This window comes from Phocoena phocoena, chromosome 2 (genome assembly GCF_963924675.1).
Source record: "Phocoena phocoena chromosome 2, mPhoPho1.1, whole genome shotgun sequence".
Taxonomy (NCBI): Eukaryota; Metazoa; Chordata; class Mammalia; order Artiodactyla; family Phocoenidae; genus Phocoena; species Phocoena phocoena.
This window is the reverse complement of record NC_089220.1, coordinates 77,085,477-77,105,910: the sequence shown is the minus strand read 5'-3', so window position 1 is coordinate 77,105,910 and position 20,434 is coordinate 77,085,477. Positions and strand designations below refer to the sequence as shown.

At 41.5% G+C, this 20,434-nt stretch overlaps 1 protein-coding gene across 1 annotated transcript in view; it reads left to right on the top strand.

Annotated features, from left to right (window-relative positions):
- Window positions 1-20,434, top strand: part of RYR3 (ryanodine receptor 3) — a 374,244-nt gene that overhangs the window by 63,595 nt on the left and 290,215 nt on the right. Inside the window, exons 4-9 of the mRNA XM_065871700.1 lie at window positions 813-887; window positions 3,185-3,263; window positions 9,423-9,535; window positions 10,454-10,553; window positions 13,634-13,727; window positions 18,800-18,874. Of these exons, the coding sequence (XP_065727772.1) occupies window positions 813-887; window positions 3,185-3,263; window positions 9,423-9,535; window positions 10,454-10,553; window positions 13,634-13,727; window positions 18,800-18,874 (536 nt within the window). The remainder of the gene's footprint in view (window positions 1-812; window positions 888-3,184; window positions 3,264-9,422; window positions 9,536-10,453; window positions 10,554-13,633; window positions 13,728-18,799; window positions 18,875-20,434) is intronic.

Below are 20,434 nucleotides of genomic sequence, written 5' to 3'. Positions count from 1 at the left end.
TTACCTTTTCACCTATAACTGGAAACATAATAGCCTCGTCTCCTATCATGTGCTATTCAGTTCAGATCACGGGGTGCCAATCAGATAAGGGGAAAAGTAAGAAGCAGACACCAGTGGCTTTACGTTGGGCTGTCTCTTCCTCTTGGGCCTCTCCCGCTGCTTGGGCTGCCATTGAGTGAACAGCCAGAGTGGAGCTGCCTGGTGGGGCACAGAAAGGGCACCTAGACGGACCCTTAACTAGAGGATCTATTCTCGCATCACTGGTTGCCCTTTTAAAGCCCTGGATTTCAGAGCCATCTCTCGTTGCTGCAATGTGGGTAAATAGGACCCGTTTACGTGAGTGGGCAGGAGGCAAAAGTGCCTTGAAGAGAAAAGACCACAAGGCACAGACTGTGACCATATGCCTGCCCCTAAGCTGCCTTTTTGTCGCTAGGCTGTAGTTACATCACATTTGTTTCTCTCTCTCACTCTGAACGCTTCTGAGAAGTTTCAAAGGAAGGTAAGCAGTACCTATCTAATTTACGTGCTTCTCTAGTAGAACGGCTCTGGGTTTCCGCTGATCCCGGGCAGGGGCTGTTTTCAAGAAGAGGCCCCACACACGCTCTCCCAGGGATGTTGCATGGCTGTGGTCACCAGTCGTCCCCCACCTCCCCCGCCTGTAGGCTGGCCACTCGCTTCTAGAATGAATTCCTTGGGAGCTTCTCGATGGGTCTTTTCTTTGTAGTCTGTCTTCCAAGAATTCTTGTGCTGCTTTGCTGTCAGAGAGGCCATGCCTGGCCGGTGCTGACATTTCTTGCCCTCCTTCCCCACAGGCTGCACAAGGGGGTGGCCACAGGACCCTGCTGTACGGCCACGCGATTCTCCTGCGGCACTCCTTCAGCGGAATGGTAAGCATCTCTGGATCTGCTTTCACCATTCAAGGAGGAGGGGAAAGATGAGGACGGAAGAAAGGGCAGGAAACCAGCAAGTGTCTAGATCAGGTTAAGTAATCAGCGGGAATCATTTGAAATGGAAGTAACTGTAGCACATTACTGTCTTAGCGTTTCCTTCCTGGAACTTACCTCACTGAGCACTTATATATTTGTGTTTGTTTAATGTCTGACCACCTTCCTCCCCACTCCAGAGAAGGACCGTGTCTTGTTTTAAATTTATTTAACTAAACCTACCTGGACCGAGTGCAGTGCCTGGATATACTAGATGCTCAGTAAATATCTGTTGAATGGATGATCAAATAACCCATGGAATAACTGATGACTTGCACATATGACGTATACAAGCATAACCAGTGTAGGAGAAAAAGCAATCAAATGGATTTTTGGTGAAATTTCTCCTCTTTTACTAGCTAAAGGAAATAGGATGGTATCTGGTGCCTTCAGTCCTGAAAGAATTTGAAGGTATTATGTTAAGCCAGAGGTGGGAGACAGACAATGAGCAAAGCAGTCACGGGAAGCAGGTCAGGCTTTGATCTATTCAGGGATCTAGAACCGGAATTAACTGAAATGGCGATTACTCACTCTAACTTGAAAATTTTTTCAAGTTTTAAATAAATATAATTTGTTAAACACAGATACTGCAGTTCTTTTGCAGGGAGTGTTAAGAGGCATATCATGATCTCAATCAAGTATAATACGTACCAACTCTAATAACCTTTACCCCCAGTTCCTACATGTATCATTCTCCCTTGCTATCAGTATAAGGAAGATTCCTTTCTCTAGCCCTAGTGGAGAACTGTGACATGAATTCAAGACTTTATTTTCACACATTTTATACCTGCAGCAGCTGCAAAGTTTGTCTCAAAGTTTGAACTATCAAATTGGCAGCGAGAGCAGCAGCTGCCTCTTAAATAATTTATTTATTGCAGCATTTTTTTTTTCCTGAGCACTGGTAAGAAGTTGACCTTTTCAGCCTGAACATTCGTCTGTGATAATCCCTCGTGCCAAAGGAAAAATAACCAAAGTGACCAAATCGAAGGTTATCTGAGCAGGAGATGGGGACAGAGAGTGGGGAAACTTTTGCACCCTGACACTCTCTAGAATTGAGAGGTGATCATTCATCTTTAAGAATCTGGTGCTTATCCACAGGGTAAATAAAACCCTAATACCTCTCTTTTTCTACCTAAATAGAATAAACAAAAGCTCAAAAAGCACACTTCTGGCTTTGACAACTCAGGCTAGCATTGTGCTAGCGAGAGGAAGGTTTACATTATTCATCCTTAGGTTGGTTGCCCCTCACTCCCAAGAAATAGCACTCACGGTTAACATGAACTCTATCCTGGCCAGTTCCTTTTAGGAGCAGCATTGAGCATGCAGCCTATGAGAATGACTGTATAATACAGTGATTCTCCATTTTCCTGTTGCAGTGAACTAGAAGTATAACTCAGCAAGTTTGTGCCAAGTGCATATCCGCCTCCCAGTCTAATTCTAAGACCACCCACTGTGCCTGTCAATAAAAGGAGGCAGGGAACAGGCTGTGTACTTTTTTCCTTTATTAAATTATTTTTTAAAATAATTTTTAACTTTTACATGCACATGTATTTTTATCATCAGAAAAAAAAAAGCCATAGGCATTATTTGAGAAGTTCTAAAGCTCATAGAAAATTTGAAAAGCAGAAAATAAATAGAAATGGGGGCATCGTTGCGGTCGCTCCCACTGTCCAAAGACAACTTGTTATCAATTTGGTGTAGTTCCCTTTAGCCTGGGTGCTAGGCATTTAAGTTTTGCATACGTGGCAACTATATAAGTACACTATTTTGTGTATATTCCATATTGTTACACTCTTGAAAAATATGCTTCATGGTAGCATAATATTCCACAAAGTACCAAAGTTTATCAACCTTTCCATTATTGTTGGCCATTTATGTTCTGTTTATATTGTTCCCAGTTTAAAAGTTTCTCAGAGTATCTTTGAACAAAAGCATATTTAATAGTTCAGACTTTTTCTATTTCAGACTTATTCCTCATAGTCCTATGGGTTAAATCACTGGGTCATCAGATAGGAACATCTTTGAGGTTTTAAATATTTTACAAAAATATATCCCAGAAGCACTGTAGCAATGAACAAGGTAAACAGGCCCTTTTCATAGTAGCCCAATGTTGAAACTGACAGCTGGAAGCCAACTAGTGGTGAGATGCCAAGATTTGACAGAAGAGTATGACTTCACTAGCATCTACTCTTGTTCCACAGTATCTAACATGTTTGACTACATCAAGATCCCAGACAGATAAACTTGCCTTTGATGTAGGTCTACGGGAACATGCCACAGGTAAGTCAACATACCTAGGTCTGCTGCTCAGTGGGGTCTTGGGCTAAGGGCTTTCGAGAAGGGTACTGAATGCTACTCATTTGGGATTCCAAACCAAACTGGTCAATATCAACCTGGTCTGATAAAACTTTGGAGAATTTAAAAAAAGAATGTGTAATGATAACATAGGAACTAAGAATGAGGGCAAGCATAATTTTTTAACCACAGTCTGCCAGAGTCTCAAAGAAAAACAATTTTTAGGGTTAGGAACCAAAAGTAAGTAGAGAAGTTATTCCTGAAAGAAACCAATGGTAATGAATAATCGCTAAAAAACAAAGATAGCATAATAAGCATTTATGTAATGAAGTATAGAGTTGAGATCAGAAAAGTAGTTCTGGGACTTCCCTGGCAGTCCAGTTGTTAATACCTCGACTTCCGGTGCAGGGGGTACATACAGTTCGATCCCTGGTTGGGAAGCTAAGATCCCGTATGCCTCGTGGCCAAAAATCCAAAACATAAAACAGAAGCAATATGGTAACAAATTCGATAAAGACTTTAAAAATGGTCCACGTTAAAAAAAAAACTTTAAAAAGAGTAGTCCCATTTTATTCTGCAGTGAACCAGCTATTTTTAAAGCAGTGTTTCCCAAACGTTAGTCAATGACATCCACCATCGTGGTGTTTGCCATTCCTGTACATCACTTTTATTATTATTTATATTTTTCTTTACATTTACTTACTTTTGTACTTATAATTTTATAATAAGACTAAACTAAAATCATTGGTATAAGTAGAAAACTGGTATTGCTTGCCTTAAAAATAAATATAGAGAAAAGAAAACCATGTCACTAAATAATTGAAGAGGTGTTGGCAAATATTAGAAAAGTGTTCATGATATACAAGCTCCAAAGTGAAAACTTTCTGATAGAATCAGAAGGCTTAAAAGTAATTTCTCACTATATGATTCAATGTTGTTTAATTGCCCTCCACCGCCAGTGCTATACATCGTATACGATCATATAGTTTGGGGAACACTGGCTGTTTTTTTTTTTTAGTTCAGTCGAAAATAATGACAGTCAAGTGATGGATCCTAAGAAAGGTGGTGACCAGGAAGATGCAGTTCTCTCTGGACACCAGAAATGAAGAACAGAGGGCTAGGATAATTGTCAACAAATATTTCTAGTTATAGTATCAAAGAAGGGGCTGACTTGCTGTGGGTTATTCCAAAGACCAGTGGAGCAATGGATAGAAGTTGAAAAGAGGCCCATTTCGTCTCAAAGAAGGAAACCATTTTGTAATATCTGCAAGTATCCAGTAGAGGAACAGCTGGCCTCGGGAAGGAGGATGTTCCCTGTGGCTGGAAATATTCATGGGCAATCTATCCGCCAAGGGCATTACATACATAATTTCTGCTCTATTTAGAGGTTGGGCTTCTGGACCAATCAGGATTCTTGGTTGCAAACAGCAGAAACTAATTCCATTAACTCAAGCAGAATGAGAGTTTCCTGGAAGGATATTGTGTAAACCTACTCTGAAGCTGAGCCCCAGCCTTAGAAAACGGGCAGAAACAAAGGCAAGGGAAGAGCAAACAGCCTAGGTCACACTGCAGGAAGAGTCTCAAAGTCTCAGTCTTTAATATCATGACATTTTCCCCCCAATAGGAAGAGAGTTCCATTGTTGGGTAGTCAAACAAGGACAAAGTCCATATGGTCTTGCTGAAACTACGTCCGTTCATAAGGGGATGATCCAGGTTGTCTGATTTTACAGATATCTAGAAAAAAAAATCTCGGGTTTAACCCATGTGCGTTTGCAGTTTCTGCCTCATGCACAGCCACATCCAGAACGCCGGACGAGAGCCCCTCCCTCTCCTCCTCTCTGTACACAGCGGAAGAGTGAGCCTGCCTCTTTAGGGTTTTTTTTTTCTTCCTGAAATCAGATTATATTTGAATTTGATTTGAGGTTGCTTTGTTCTCAGCTAAAGTGTTATTCTTAAAATACAATTTCCTCTAAAGTATTGTCAACCTTTGCTGAAAATTACAAAATGAGTGAAGTGCCACACATTCTGAGCGTAAGTTGACCTCTAAATATAAACCAGCTGTCAGTCTTAGAGCACATAATCGGAAAAGTCATATATGGTCATTCTATTTATACCAGTAAAATGACTTCAGACTTTTGGAGAATTGGGAAGAAATTTGAGAAATAACCACTTTCTAGTCATGTGTTCAGGAAACCTTTTTTTTTTTTTTTTTAATTGTTAGAGCCTCCAATAAAAATAGAGGGAAATAGCAGCAGAGAATATTACTCTTTCTAGCACTTTTTTTTCTAAATTCCTAAAATCAGACTTGGTGTGAATTCTGCTGACAGATTAAGGAAACACATGCACCAGCCCAAGTTCAAGGTAGCTGATCAGAAGCTGACTTTGGCAGAAAGACAGAGGGGAAAGTGTTGACCAGGTGTTCATGAAAGCCTAGAGCCTAAAATAATTACCTCCCTCACCCCCAACCCATTTCATATTCTCCTTGAAGAAGACCAGCTTGCTGTTTGCTGGGGAGGAGGAGAGCGCTCATGCAGCTCAGATACGGTTCAGTATGGCCCGGAGTGGGTCTTCTCTCTTAAGGAGGAGAGTCACTCAGGATCCAACAGAAAAGCATTGTTTTTTACCCAGGTCATTCTGTGAATGCACTTTGGGCTCAGAAACCTCTTCTGAGTTGAAAACAAGTAGTTGAGTTGAATCTCTAGGAGAATGTGAGTAGAAGTTTGGAAGCAGTTTCTTGAACACTTCTGGAAACTTTTCCCCCTGCACAGTGGTAATAAATGATTTGACTGACCTAACATAACTGGTGACCATTTTGCCCTTGATTTTGCTTATTGGGTTCTTCCTTTTCTCCTTTTAAAAGTTTTTTGTTGTTGTTTTGGTTTTAGACATAGCTTTAGAATTAGTTTAGAATTGGAAAAAAATGAAAAAAAAAATACCCACTAAATGTACTACTAGGTATTTTAGGACCTTCACCTGGCCCGTACACATCCTACTGATTTGGGGATTGGCCCTGTCCCTGGGCTCCAGACCACTACGCCGTTCCCAGGAGAGGGCAAGAGAACAAGGATTCTCTTCTCCCGTGTGCCTCTTTAGGACCCCTTCATCCTGGTCCCTCTCAGTGGTCCAGAGCACATAATGGATATATACATGTCATTTCCCCCTTCAGATGTAGAGGCCAGCCTCTTCTGTTACAAAATTTTAAGTTTAATCAAAACGTAATCAAAATGATCATACTTATTTGTCCAAAGTAAATCAAAGTAATACCCGTACATAGTTAAAAGAGAGACATAGTACTCCTATGCTTACTGGAAACATCCATCTCCTGCCCCACCCCCTCCCCGTTCTGAATTCCTGCATCTCTGGGGCGTCCAGCTCCTCTAGTATGTTCCCCACTTGTGTGTGAGTCATACAGTTTACTGCTATTTAGTTATTCTTTCCAATTAGGTATGATCTATTGATGTCCTAAATGAATAATACAAATTTAGCTCTTAGTCTCCACTCTTCCCTGTCTTCTTTCCACCCTCCCACTATATTTGCATCCATTTTTTATATAACTACCAAAGTCAATATTAACTACTTACATTGGCATAACTGTAACTTTTATTTGCAAGTGAGACTCGTGATATACTATGGGCAGTTCACTTTACTGTTTTGCTTTTGAGTTTCCCAGTACTCAATAATTGCCTTGTTTGTTGCTTTACTTTCCGTGACCCAGTCATTCATTTCTAAACTGTCCCATAGAACAGAAACTCTCCCCTGATTACATTCAGTCACAAGAGCTGTTCTGTCAGTTTCATCTTCTTAGAAACGTCCACTGTCATCCGGGAAATTCCCGTTTTCTCTCTCCAAGATTCTGTATTTCCTGGATCTCATGTTTTTCTCCTTTATTGGTTTATCACATCGTTTTGGGGGACTCCATTTCCAGTAGCTTTTACAGAAAAGATCCGTGGGAGAAAAATTGTTGTCTGAAAGTTTCTTAATTCCAGCTTTACAAGTAATTCGTAAGAGTATTCTACATTGGAAATATCTTTTTCTCAGCATCCTGGAGGTTTTCTTCTAGCTTTTGGTCTGGCTGTGAGATGTCTACATTCTGATTCCTGATCTTTTGTGTGTGACCTGTTTATATTTTCTGAGAGCTACTTGGATCTTCTCTTTTGCCCTGATGTCTGCAGTTCTACAGTGCTATGTCTTATCCTGGATCCTTCTTGTTCTTAGTGTCACAGGAGTGGACCCTGGTGTGTGTGTCCATTCTCCACTGTGCTAGGGACTCTGCAGGCCTCTTCAATCTGAAAATGTTTGTCTTTCAGCCTTGGGAAAATTTTAATATTATCTCTTTGTTAATTTCCTCCCTTTGTTTTCTCTGTTCTTGCTTTTTGGAACTCCTCTTGACTGGTTTTCTTTTTTTTTTTTTTTTTTTTTTTTTTTTTAGACCGGTTTTCTAATTTTCTTTTCAGTCTTGTTTCTAATCTGTTTTTCTTCCTTCTTTTTGGGAGAATTTTTCAACTTTATCCCGTAACCTTCCTGTTTCTTTCTCTCTTTTTCAGGATCAAAGAACTTTCTTTTTCTTTGAAGGGATCCTTCATGGATACTCTCATAACTGCTTCATGAATGTTACTTTTTCTTATCTCTCTGAGATTATTAATTCTAAGATTTGCTTAAAGTTATCTTTAGCTGTCTGTAATCTTCGTTTTTTCCCTTTACCCACTTTTTGGTTTGTTCCCGTCATTCGTGTTAGAGACTTTCCTCACACGTCAGGTCATCCTTGGTCCCCACTGATGTTTAGATCAAGGCGGTAAAAAGCGACAGGAAGTACTGACTGTGTGAGTGGCTTGCCATCTCTTAAGCCTCGCTTTGGGGTAATCTAGCAGGGACCTAGGCATTGCACTGGAGATGCCCAAACAGGTATCTTTTATGTTGGGTAGTTTGGCTTCCCTAAAGAGTAATCATTTGGGTTGTGGGGAGGTTCAGCATCGCAGCTGGCATTCTGGAAGCTGAGGAATGGAGGTAAAGGAAGAGGAGCTGGGGTTTTACTAATCAGGGCAAAGAATTCTGATTATTCTCCATTTTCAGCAAATACTCTTTACTTCCTTGTCTGACAGTGCCTGATCCATGGAAGTCGTTCCATGGGTTTAACTTCTATTCTTTTGTACAGTGGAGGGGGAAGAGTCACCTGGCATGCAGGATAAAGAAAGGGATGCAGAAGGTTAAATGTTCGCTTAAAACCTTCAGCCAAGGCTTCCCTGGTGGTGCAGTGGTTGAGGGTCCGCCTGCCGATGCAGGGGACACGGGTTCATGCCCCGGTCCGGGAGGATCCCACATGCCGCAGAGCGGCTGGGCCCGTGAGCCATGGCCACTGAGCCTGCGTGTCCGGAGCCTGTGCTCCGCAACGGGAGAGGCCCACGTACCGCAAAAAAAAAAAACCTTCAGCCAGTCCTCCTGTTTTCAACCCCATACTCTATAGTTGCCTTCACAGGGAACTGTTACCTCCAATTCCAGAGAGTTTCTGGAGAATATGTAGCAGGAGTGGCCTTATTTCTTGAGATCAACTTCTCATCCATTTTCTTTCCCAAAGACTGGAGTTGTAGCTTTCTCTTGGCTAAAAGCATCTATCTACATTCCTTTTTCCAAAATGTCAATTTTTCTTCTTTGCTATTAACTTCTCACCTGCTGTCTTAATCCTCGTAGATTTAGGCCTTCTGAAAAACCTCAGTTTTTTTTTTTTTTTTTTAGTGGAATTACTGATGATTTAGTAGAATTTCATGGGGAAGAGGTGGGGCAAAGATAAAAGTCTGTAAGTGGTCAGTAGACCAATGAAGTCATTTCTTAAAGATTTGTAGGTGCTTAGGAAAAAAAAGCATATTACCATATGTATTAAAAATACTCAAAGGCTTCTATAGCTTCTGACCTCCAGTACTCTTTTCCAAATACTGTCTTTCTGTCTCTAGAGAAAATGAAAATGATAAACACACACAAGAGCGGCTGTGGGGGTAACTGGAATGCTTATAGATAAATAGAAATTGGAGTGTGCGTGAGCACATGCATGCGTGTTTCAGGGATTCTCATCAGGAGGAAGGAGAATGAGGGACAGAATTAGGGACACTGGCTTCCAAGAAGCAGTCACTAACTCAAGGAGCCTTTGTGTAGGAGAAGCCTGTTGGTGGACCATACATCCCGCTTCCAAGCAGAGGTCTGAGGGAGAAAAGGTTCGAATTGGTGATGACCTCATCCTTGTCAGCGTATCCTCTGAAAGATACCTTGTAAGTACCTCCTAACACAAGCATCTTTCATTTCCAGAGTAGTTTCTTTTAGGAAAAGATGGCCAGGGAGAACAGAACCACATTAGATTGAGTAGGATAAGATACCTTTACACAGTATACTTGACAGGTGATTAAATCCTCTCTCCGGCCAGTTTATCATGGGGTCTGGAATGTAACTGTTAGTTATTTTTTTAGATTAAAGTACTGTTCCCAGCAAACTCTGCTTAAATGCCCCCAGGCTCTTCCTTAGAAAGCCAACTATTGACACATTAGTTACCATCACTCTCAGTTTATCACATTGTTTAGCTCTTGTCCAATGAAGAACAAGCCAGAAAGTGTTGGATATAAAAACGTAAACTTATGTTTGGAGGGAGAAAGAGAATTGTACATGTTTCAGTGTGTGGGATGTCACAGTGGTTAGAAGAGGCAGGTGAGATTTTGCACCTGGGGATGGTACTAGGCAAGCATTGTTGAAGTCAAGCCCTTAAGGGGTGGAGGTGGGGCAGTACCTTGCAGATCAGAGAAATGTCAGAGATAAGTTTTTAAGCTTCTCAGTGCCAATCCTACCAGCAGATTTTACTTTGCCTAGACCAAAGGCTGGAGTAATTTTTCCCACTTGCGAGTTCCCTTCTCCTACCAAGAATAGACATTTTATAACTTCCTGTTGAATCAGGGATCCAGCTGAGGGGATGGAGTCTTGTCTGCCACCTCTGTAGCTGAATACTTCCTCTTCCCTGAATAAAGTGTCCCACTTTGAAGCTGCTTCTAGATTGGGTGGAACACTCTCCCACAGGCTACGTAGAAAAAGCCCGATGACAGTAAGGCTGTTTAATTCAGTCCTTGAAATTCTAGGTGAGCTGCTTCTGTCAGGACTGGCCTGGTGATTTAAAGGATGTCTCATTTCTGTTTCTGCTGCAGCATCTCTCAATATCAAATGGTAACATACAAGTGGATGCCTCCTTTATGCAAACACTCTGGAATGTACATCCTACGTGCTCGGGAAGTAGCATCGAAGAAGGTGTGCTTCTTTGTGTGCATTCAACCCTCAGCCTGCCCGTTTGTCTTGTGCTACATATATTGACATTTTCTGCGACTTCACAGCTCCTGCCTGAATGTCCCGGTACACAGCGTGATTTTGGTTCACCTAAATTCCTTTCTCTGATGTTAGTGTGGATGACTTTCTGTCCTGATTTCTGATTACATGAGCACTGCTGACATGCTTTTTCAATCCTTTCGAGTTCACTATTGTTTTGGCGCTATGTGTATTCAGGACCTTGGAGACGTACCTTCCCTCTCCCACCGACTTTTCATTTATGTTTATGGTTATAAGTATACAGACCGTAGCAGGTTCAGTTTTAGAAGACATTATTTGCCAAGAAGGTGACTTCTTAAAATATTTCTCCCCAGTGCATCTCGCCATACAGGTGGGAGAAGGACTTTAATAGTAAAAAGATATTTGGCCATTTGCTTTTACTTGTATTTATGGAAGGCCATTTAAAAACAACAAATGGTATTTTCTTGTTCTCTTAGAAGTAAGATCATCAAAGTTTGTTCAACATATCCTATTTCTTGGAGCCAGGCAAAGTCAATACACCTTTCAAGTTGTATAATAAATACACTGGCCTTACCTTACGCATGGGTAATCACAGCTGAGCACAGTCATCAAATGGCAATGACCTAAGGGTTATCACATCACATTCTAGCCCTTTATAGCAAGATTAGGATTTTTAAAAATACTCAAATCACAGGCTTTAACCCTGTTTTAAAGCTTGAGCCTAGTAGTTTCAGACTTGGAATGCCTCTCTGTTTCATGATGTTGGAAAATAGAGGGAAAACTGAGAGTTTTCAAGGTGACACCCCAGTTTCAGGAGGCGTCATAGCTAAATTGAATAATCAGGAAACAACAAATTTGTAACTCTTTTGGCAGCCGATGGAAGACCTTTCAAAAGCAGGATATGTTTTTAGCTCTCTTCTTTTACACCAGAATTCACCCACCCCTCTAAATCTATTGTCAATCATTCCCTTTCTATCAGGAATCAAGGAACTGGGTTAAAAAATCTTCCCCAAGGAAGTTTTGACTGAATCTTCTCCATGTTAATTTTTTTTCATTTCCGCTATAGGAATAAAATTATTGCCCAGTCCCAAAAGAGGGCTTGTGGAGATTAATTAATAGCATATCACTTCACAACAATGCTTTTAGAAGTATTGAGTGCCCTTGTGATAGAGCCTGGGTAGCTGATCACTTGAGTCATCCGACTGCAAAATGCTCTCTCAGCATCCACTGATGAGAAACCCACTTCAGCCCTTGAGAGAGTGAGTGATCTTTCTTATGACCCTTCTTTCCTGATTATTGCCCTGGTATGTTTCAACTAAGAAATGCTGTGATGCTCCAGCATTTAGCAGTTTCCTCTGTGGAGCAGGATATTGATTGGAGGAGCCTGAGGACTGTAAATGGTGGGCTCCAAAGGGAGCATGGCCTCACCATCATGAGACGATGGAGAGTTTAATCGAGTAGCATGGACATATATACACTACCAAACGTAAAATAGACAGCTAGTGGGAAGCAGCTGCATAGCACAGGGAGATCAGCTCGCTGCTTTGTGACCACCTAGAGGGGTGGGGTAGGGAGGGTGGGAGGGAGACGCAAGAGGGAGGGCTTAGGGATATATGTATACATATAGCTGATTCACTTTGTTATACAGCAGAAACTAACACAACATTGTAAAGCAATTATACTCCAATATAAATGCTTTAAAAAAAATGTGATCATGGAAGGGGTTAATTTTCTAAACAAATTGGCTGTTAACAATTCCCCTACAGTATATCATGAATTATTTTAATGCAAAAAAGTATGCAGTTGCAAATATTAGTACAGTAAGAGAGAGGAAAATGATAAAATGACTTCTAAATATTTGAGGGAAGTTTAAAAAGAGCTTGCCTTGCCTGGATGAAGAAAAGTGAACCAGGGAATATCAGACTGTCCCTGTATAAGATGCATTGATAACACCCTTTTCTAGTCTGGCATAACTTTTCCTTCTTGCTGTTTTGCTCCAACACCCTAAATAGTTTGACAGCCCCTAAAGTGATCTAATTATGTGATTTTCTCAAAATCCTGATACAGACATTGAACATATTAAGTCCATTTGTCTCCTGAGAACTGTCTAGCTGGGAGAATTTTTTAATTCAAAGGGATAACGAATTTCATTTCTTCATGCAAGATAAAGCTCAGACTGGGGCCCCTCTCCTACTACTGTGTTGTTTAAATGGAGGCTCACAGTTTATTTGAAGACTAACTGGTCATCGAGTCCTTGAAGTTCATTGTTTCCTATCCATCTCTGAACTCCATGGCTATTGAGATTCCTTTCCTTATTCTGAAAGCTAAGGGCTCGTTGATAGCTGCCTCTGTGCTTGTCCACTCAGAGATACTGGAATGTCATTCTGCCTTCTCCTTGGTGCTGTAGAAATAGTGTCCTGGTTTGATCTGTGTTTATTTAACGTGTTGGAAAAGTAGCTCCTCCTAAGAGAGCTCGGAATAACGGTTTGCTTCCCCCTTCCCAGCACCTTCTTTCTTTCTCATGGCTGCAATTTGATTTGGAATTTGCCACAAAGTATACGCATCCAGATTGTAACAGTTTATCCAAGAACTTGGTGTTGGATGTATTTATATCCTAAACAACTGGAAAATCCTTATCCTCCTAAGAGTAGCAGCTTAAATTTCCTTTTGGCCTTGTGTTTGTGTGTATTTTTAAATGTTGCATTATTTTTATTGAGGCATAATTGATATACAACATTATATTAGTTACGGGTGACCTTTTGGCTTTTAATGATATGAATTGATACGTTGTTTTCACCCTCCCTTTTGGTATTGGACTTGCTCATCTCTGAAACCCTATTTAACTTCCAGTGTTAGAATTGTTTTGACTTTCTTGTCTTTTCTACCTGAGACCTGAAGTCGTGGAATCTGTCATTTCCCAAATGCTTTTTCTCTTGGTGTTTTCCATAACTGACTCAGACATGCATGAATTTGCCCTTTTGAAATACAGTGTTCTCATTATTCAACTTCCTGTAAGCTCATGGCAGGATATAATTCTCTTACAGGATACCTACTTGGTGGGCATGTAGTACGTCTTTTCCATGGTCACGATGAGTGTTTGACAATACCATCTACAGACCAGAATGATTCCCAGCACAGGTAAGCCAGTAGCTTCATCCTTCTCTTGTCTCCTGTCTCCGGTGACTCAGACTAAAGAGTTGGCTTTTGGGTGTGGAGACAGATGAATTCTGTAAGTGTTAGTTAATTGATGAACTTCCCTCCAGTCATGGGTTGCAGTTATAAAACAGGAAAGGCCGTATGCTTGAGTGTGCTCACAGGAATAGCTATATACACATGCTGCTTCTTAGGCAAGCAGTTCTGTGGTGCTTTTCAATCCCTTTGTTTTCTGTGGTTGCTTCCAAATCTAAGGAGTTTCTGGTAGCGTTAATTGTAGACTGAAGAACGCTTTTTTTTTTTTTTTTTTTTTTTTTTGCGGTACGCGGGCCTCTCACTGTTGTGGCCTCTCCCGTTGCGGAGCGCAGGCTCAGCAGCCAGGGCTCACGGGTCCAGCCTCTCCGCGGCATGTGGGATCTTCCCGGACCGGGACATGAACCCGTGTCCCCTGCATCGGCAGGCAGACTCTCAACCACTGCGCCACCAGGGAAGCCCTGAAGAACCCATTTTTGTGATGGAAATCAGGATAGTCATTCTAGTGAGTCTGTGCACTTACATAAATTATTCACCAGGCTCTTCAAAGGCAGATTATCTCTATTACTCCCCCTTTTATGTACTATGAAGGTGAAGTTCAGTGATTTCATTCTGCTTATCAAACAGGATTGGAGAAACCAAATGTCAATATCCAGCCAGAGCTGGATCAGCAGGGGATGGTGCCGGGGCGGCATGTAGAGCGCACTGCTGAGGATGATGTTTTCTTTGGATCTCTAGTTATCTACTCAAAAGATGCTTTTCCAAAATTCAAAATCAGGAGATGGAAGATATTAATCTAGGTCTTAAATTCACACTGAAGCATCCTTTAGTATTCTGTTTATGTATAGAGGAACAGAGTATAAAAAGCTTGGCCTCTGTAACTATGGAGCTCTGATATATCTTAAAAAATCACATCTCAGATGTAAATTAGACTGAACTTAGGACAGCAACAAGTCTGATCTCCCAGATCGCTCGTAATACATTCTTTGGTTTTTGCATGTTGCCTACGGGAACCTCATTAACTGCAGTTCTTTTACTTCATTAGAAACACATGATCACATTCACACATCGTAGAAATCATCTAAGTCAGGCTCCTGCCAGAGGTGACACACTGGATGATTTCAGATGGGAGCCTGAAACCCAGAGATGCTGAGTCTCCAGCCAGGGCTCCTTCCTTATTTTATGTTCTAAAGGACCCCCAGGAGCAATGTGCTTGAGTGTGTTACTATGCATCTTTGAAACTACCCATTGGCAATGTATATCCTTTATTGTTCTGAACCTCTTTCTGCGTGCTCTGTCCTCTGTGTATCCCTTCATGGGAACCAGATGTGACCCGGAATGGTGTCTAGCCTTCCTGGCACTGGTCCAGTGGCTGGCAGTTATCTCTGAGTAGAAAAGTTAGGCTGACCTGATTTCCCTTGGAATTAAGGATTCCCTACACTAGATAATGTCATGTGATCCTACTCAGTTGCGATTTTCTTTTCCTTTTTAAAAATTTTAATTTATTTTTTAAAATATTTATCTATTTACTTTTGGCCGTGTTGGGTCTTCGTTGCTGTGCACAGGCTTTCTCTAGTTGCAGCAAGCAGGGGCTACTCTGTTGCGGTGCTCAGACTTCTCATTATGGTGGCTTCTCTTGTTGCGGTGCGCGGGCTCTAGGTGCACGGGCTTCAGTAGTTGTGACACGCAGGCTCAGTAGGTGTGGCACGCGGGCTTGGTTGCTCCACGGCATGTGGGATCTTCCCGGACCAGGGATCGAACCCATGTCCCCTGCATTGGCAGGCAGATTCTTAACCATTGTGCCACCAGGGAAGCCCTCCTTTTTTTTTAAACAGTGAAATTATGCAGTAGCCCACATACTGTCTCTTTAATATCCTGCTGCAGTAAGGCAAAAGCTTGCAGGTGGATACAGAACTGAAGTTTTGTTAGTGAGTTTGGCAGAGTTGGCTACATCTAAGATGGAACACGTCAAAATTCACTAGTTCTCTCTTCCCTTTCCTATTCTTTTTTTAAGGAAAGGAATTTGGAAACAATTAAAATAACATTTGCATGGCCCTTTACCCCCCCACACACACACATGTGCCTGTCATTAAATTTAGAACCAAATTAGAAGCATCTGGGCAGAAACAACGCTACTTGGAGAAGCTTGTCATTTGGTGGGCACTCCTATTGAGTGGTTCAACAAGATCCTGACCCAAAAGAAAGGCTGGACAAGTATTTGAAAGAAGGTGCTGGGGAGAGTGAAACAGATAGAGAGGAATTCCCAGAATGGGCCCCCTGAGGAAGGCATGCATGCCATCATTGAGTTAAGGCCAAAGGTGGCTGAGGATTTCACGTGATCTAATTTGTATTTCGGGGAAAAAAAGAAATCGACAGATAAAAATAAAAAGGCTATTCCTTTCCTTTGTAAGGAAAAATAAAGACTATTCCTATGAAGGAGTTGAGACTGGGGTGAGTCAGCAGTGGCTCCCTTATTACTGGAACTCGGATTTTTGTAGCAACTGGTCTCTCATTCAACACAGGATGCCTTGGCATTATTTGCTGTCTAGGTGAGGTGAGTGATAAGCCTTATCATTGTCATGTGTCATCAGGTAAATCCTCAGAACTGGCCAGGATAGCCAGGAATACCGAAATTTGGGAGAGCACAAAGGAATAGGAAATCAAGAAGACACAAAAAGGTGCCCAGAGTCAGGAAGGCATGCAAGTGATTCCACTGTAATGGGGCTGACTTTCCAGAGGAAATCATTCCTTGTAGAACCTGAGAGCAGCCAGGCTGGGTAGAGAGGCTGACCGTCCCAGGGTGCAAAGCCCAGAGAATAATCTAGCATTCTGAGCTCTGATCCTTGCCTCTGCCTCAGGCTTGTCAAGCATCCTGGAATAAGTCACTTAACTTACTGAAACTAAGGCTAAGTTGTCAGCCAAGCTTTCAGAGCACCTCAGCTCCCCACCCACTCACCTCCTCTCCTTGGGTAATTGTTTGAGAGCGGGGGCAGGTTGTTTCAACCTCTGTAACCTTTCGAGATTCAATGGAGCAAACCACCCGCATTTCCTAGGTGGGAAGGACTTACCTTCTAGAATTCTTTAAATGTCAGAAGGAGAGAGTTCTCAAATCATGTGACCTAGGGTGATCTGCTCCACCATTTCCACCTGAGAGACCCTTTTGGCTCTCATTGAGGATGGAGAAGCATCAGTGAAAATCTCAACAAATTTTCCTGCAGGGCTAGGTCAGTACAGCATCATCACTATTCTGGGCCTGGCACAGAGACACCTGGGGTGTTGGAGCTCTGCAGTAGCATAGGATTTCTTTCTTAATATTTACTACATATTTCCTGATAGTACATACATTTGAAAAAGGTTTAGAATGTCTTCTTTAATCCCACCACCAAAAGGTAACCACTGTTAATGTAGTGTTTAATTGGATTTCTGTGCCAGGTAGTGTAGCTTTTGATGCACATTTATAAACATCTATATTTAAACAAAATTTGGAAAACTCAACAATACATAGTATTTTGTACACCCATGAACATCTTTGTGCGCATTCATTATTTTAAAAAAAAACCATTAAATGCTCACAACCATTCTGTGCCTTAAGTACCCTTATTAGGCTCATTTTACAGGTGAGGAAACTGATGCCAGAGATTTGAAGGGACTTGACAAGGTCACACAGCTAATAGATTCAAATTCAGGTCTGCCTGACTCCCAAGCCCATATTTTTAACCAGCTCATAATTATAATACTTCTTGGGAGAAGGAAGTAATTACCACACATTTCCTCTTCCCCTCTATTGATTACCTGTTGTCTTAAAATTTAGATCAAGATTCTTCTGGAGTTTGAATAATTCGATTGTGATATATACAAACCCTCTGTAGTAGAGGTAGCATTTTAAATTAGTGAAATTAAATGCAATTAAATGATCAGTGTTGATCCAAGGTCACAAGATTCTCAGAAAGTATCTGGATTCAGTATACCGGGCAATCCAGGGACCACTATCATGAGACGTACCTTTAAACTAAGATAGTTCATTTAATTCCTCATAATCTGTGATAGAGATGGGTTGGTCCCAATTGTATGGATTAAAAATCAGACTTCGGTAATTGTCAGATAAACATCAGACAAACCCAATTCGTGGGACATGTTACAGAATGCCTGACCCGTACTCCTCAAAACTAGCAAAGTCCTGAAAAACAAGGAAAGACTAAGAAACTGTAACAGACCAAAGGAAACAGGGAAAACATAACAACTAAATGCAGTGCGACCTCCAGGGTGGGATCCTGAAACAGGAAAAGAATTAATAGAAAAACTGATGAAGTCTAGATAAAGTCTTGAGTTTAGTTAGTAATAATGTGCCAATGTTGGTTTCTTAGTTCTGACAACTGTACCATAGTAATGTAAGATGATAACCGTAGGGGAAACTGAGTGAGACTATACGGAAGCTCTCTGGACTATCTTTGCAACTTTTTTTTTTTTTTACAAATCTAGAGTTATTCCAAAATAAACATTTTAGTTAAAAACACATTAAAAGATTATTGTTAATGCAGGAAAGGAGACAACAGCAACTGAGAATAGAGCTTTGTGCCCAGCTTCCTAGAACAATGGAAATGAATTCACACAGTACTACGTATATGTTTTACAAGTACAAATACATTTTCTAAAGATGTGAAACTGCATCAGCGAGCTGAACGAGAAAGAATTGGAGCATTTGGTATCGCGTCTGATGATGTGACTGGGCTGTTTTGACTCCTGATGTGGAAATAGAGACAGTCCTTTTTCCATTGTACACCTGACGGTCCGTGAGTGTCCATGTTGAGTAGGTGGCTAGCAGTTCCCTCCGCTTTAGCACCCTTTTTCCCTCATAAGAGAGACTGGGAAGTAGTGCCTTCCTTTGACCCTTGCTTCTCGTTTTGCTGACTCTGAGAGGGCTTCGAAATACAGTGGGTTCTGAGCAGCCTCTGCAGGGAGCTGTTCCCTGCCCGGTGCTGATCAGCGTTCGGCACAGAGGAGCTAATCTCCAACTCTGCTCACAGGAGGATATACTACGAAGCTGGGGGAGCTGGCACGAGAGCCAGATCTCTGTGGAGAGTGGAACCCCTTCGGATAAGGTAATGGAGTGTCAGGGGGGCATTCTTTTCAAGGATTTTCTTTTCCAGGACGGTCCATTGTCTTAAATGTTTCATTTGTTCCATATCACCTGGCAAACTTTCAGAAGTTCCTTGGCCAAGAGCTAAATTCTGAAATATCTGTGACTTTGCTTTTTGTTTTTAAAGTGCACGCACACACACACACACACACACACACGCACACACACACACGATTTCCAACACCTCCGTTTTGACTCTGAAGCCAGCAAGCTCTGCTGCTTTGAACCAAACCCCCAGCTCCTGCTGCCGTTGTAGTGGCTATGTTATAAACGGCAAGCGCAGACATGTTTCCCGAGAGCCGTCAAAGCTGTTCGCCCATTTATTTTCTTAAGTAGATTCTCTGGAACCCAGGTAAGTTTTCCTCCTCCCGGTAGCCTTGTTGGCTGCAGTGCAAGATTAGCTTTAAATGACAGAGGGCTGTAATCGCATGAGGTAGGGAAGACTAAAACATCACCGGAAGTGTAGCTGTGAAGGAAACTGTATTTTTCAGAACTTGTCGGAAACAGTTGTACCTGGATGAAGGAATGGGAGGCTGAGACTTTGGATACAGGTACTTGAGTAAAAACATGACATCTCTAAACATCAAACTACTGAAGGGGGCGTCCAGTTAAGCTCTGGACCTTTATTTTGCCTGGAGGGGTCACAAGTTAGGTTAGAGCTAAACTGCTCGAGGTGAGAGGAGGGTCAGTGTTACCATTTTTGGTTTTCCCTCTCTGCCTCTCCCTCTAGCTCTCTGCTCAGTCTCTCCCTGAACACTTGTTCAAAGTAAAATCTCTCTAATCGCCGGGGGTGGGGGGGGGGGATGCTATATGCCCCCCAGGGGGCCCTCAAGATAATCCACTGGAGATCAGGAGAAAACATTAGAACTTCTCTCACACATACACATACAGGTACATTCAAATTTTTTACTGAGAAACTCTGGAGGTGGCTGGTTGAAAGAATCCTGGTTAGCTTGTGGTTGTTAGCTGGCTTGTGGTATTTATATTCTCTTTCAAGCCTGTTGAAATTCTTATAGTGTCATACTCTTTTTTTTTTTCAGGGTATTAGGGCTTGGTTCTTGTTTAATGGACTTTATAAAAAATCAAAATAAATAAAATATATATGGTACCAGTTATGGTTCCTTGTTTATTTCCCCAGAGTCTTAAATATGAAGAATTTAAGCCTTTTATCAATGTTATTTGGATTCTTTGGGGCTCCAAAGAATTAGCTCAAGAGGAGGGTCATTTTAAAAGCTGATACGTGTATTCCTGAAACATTTTGTTCTAACTGAAAGGATAAATTAGATACAGATTATTCGGTGCATAATTCCTACCCTAACACTTAACATGACTTTTGTTGAATGCCAGCCTTTTGATGTAGGACCATGGAACTTTGTACCTCTTAATCCCCTTTACTCACTTCTCCCACCTCCCCAACCTGCCTCCTCTCACAACTGCCAGTCTATTCTCTGTATCTATGAAATTTATGTTGTTTTCTTTGTTTGCTCATTTGTTTTGTTTTTCAGATTCCACATGTGAGTGA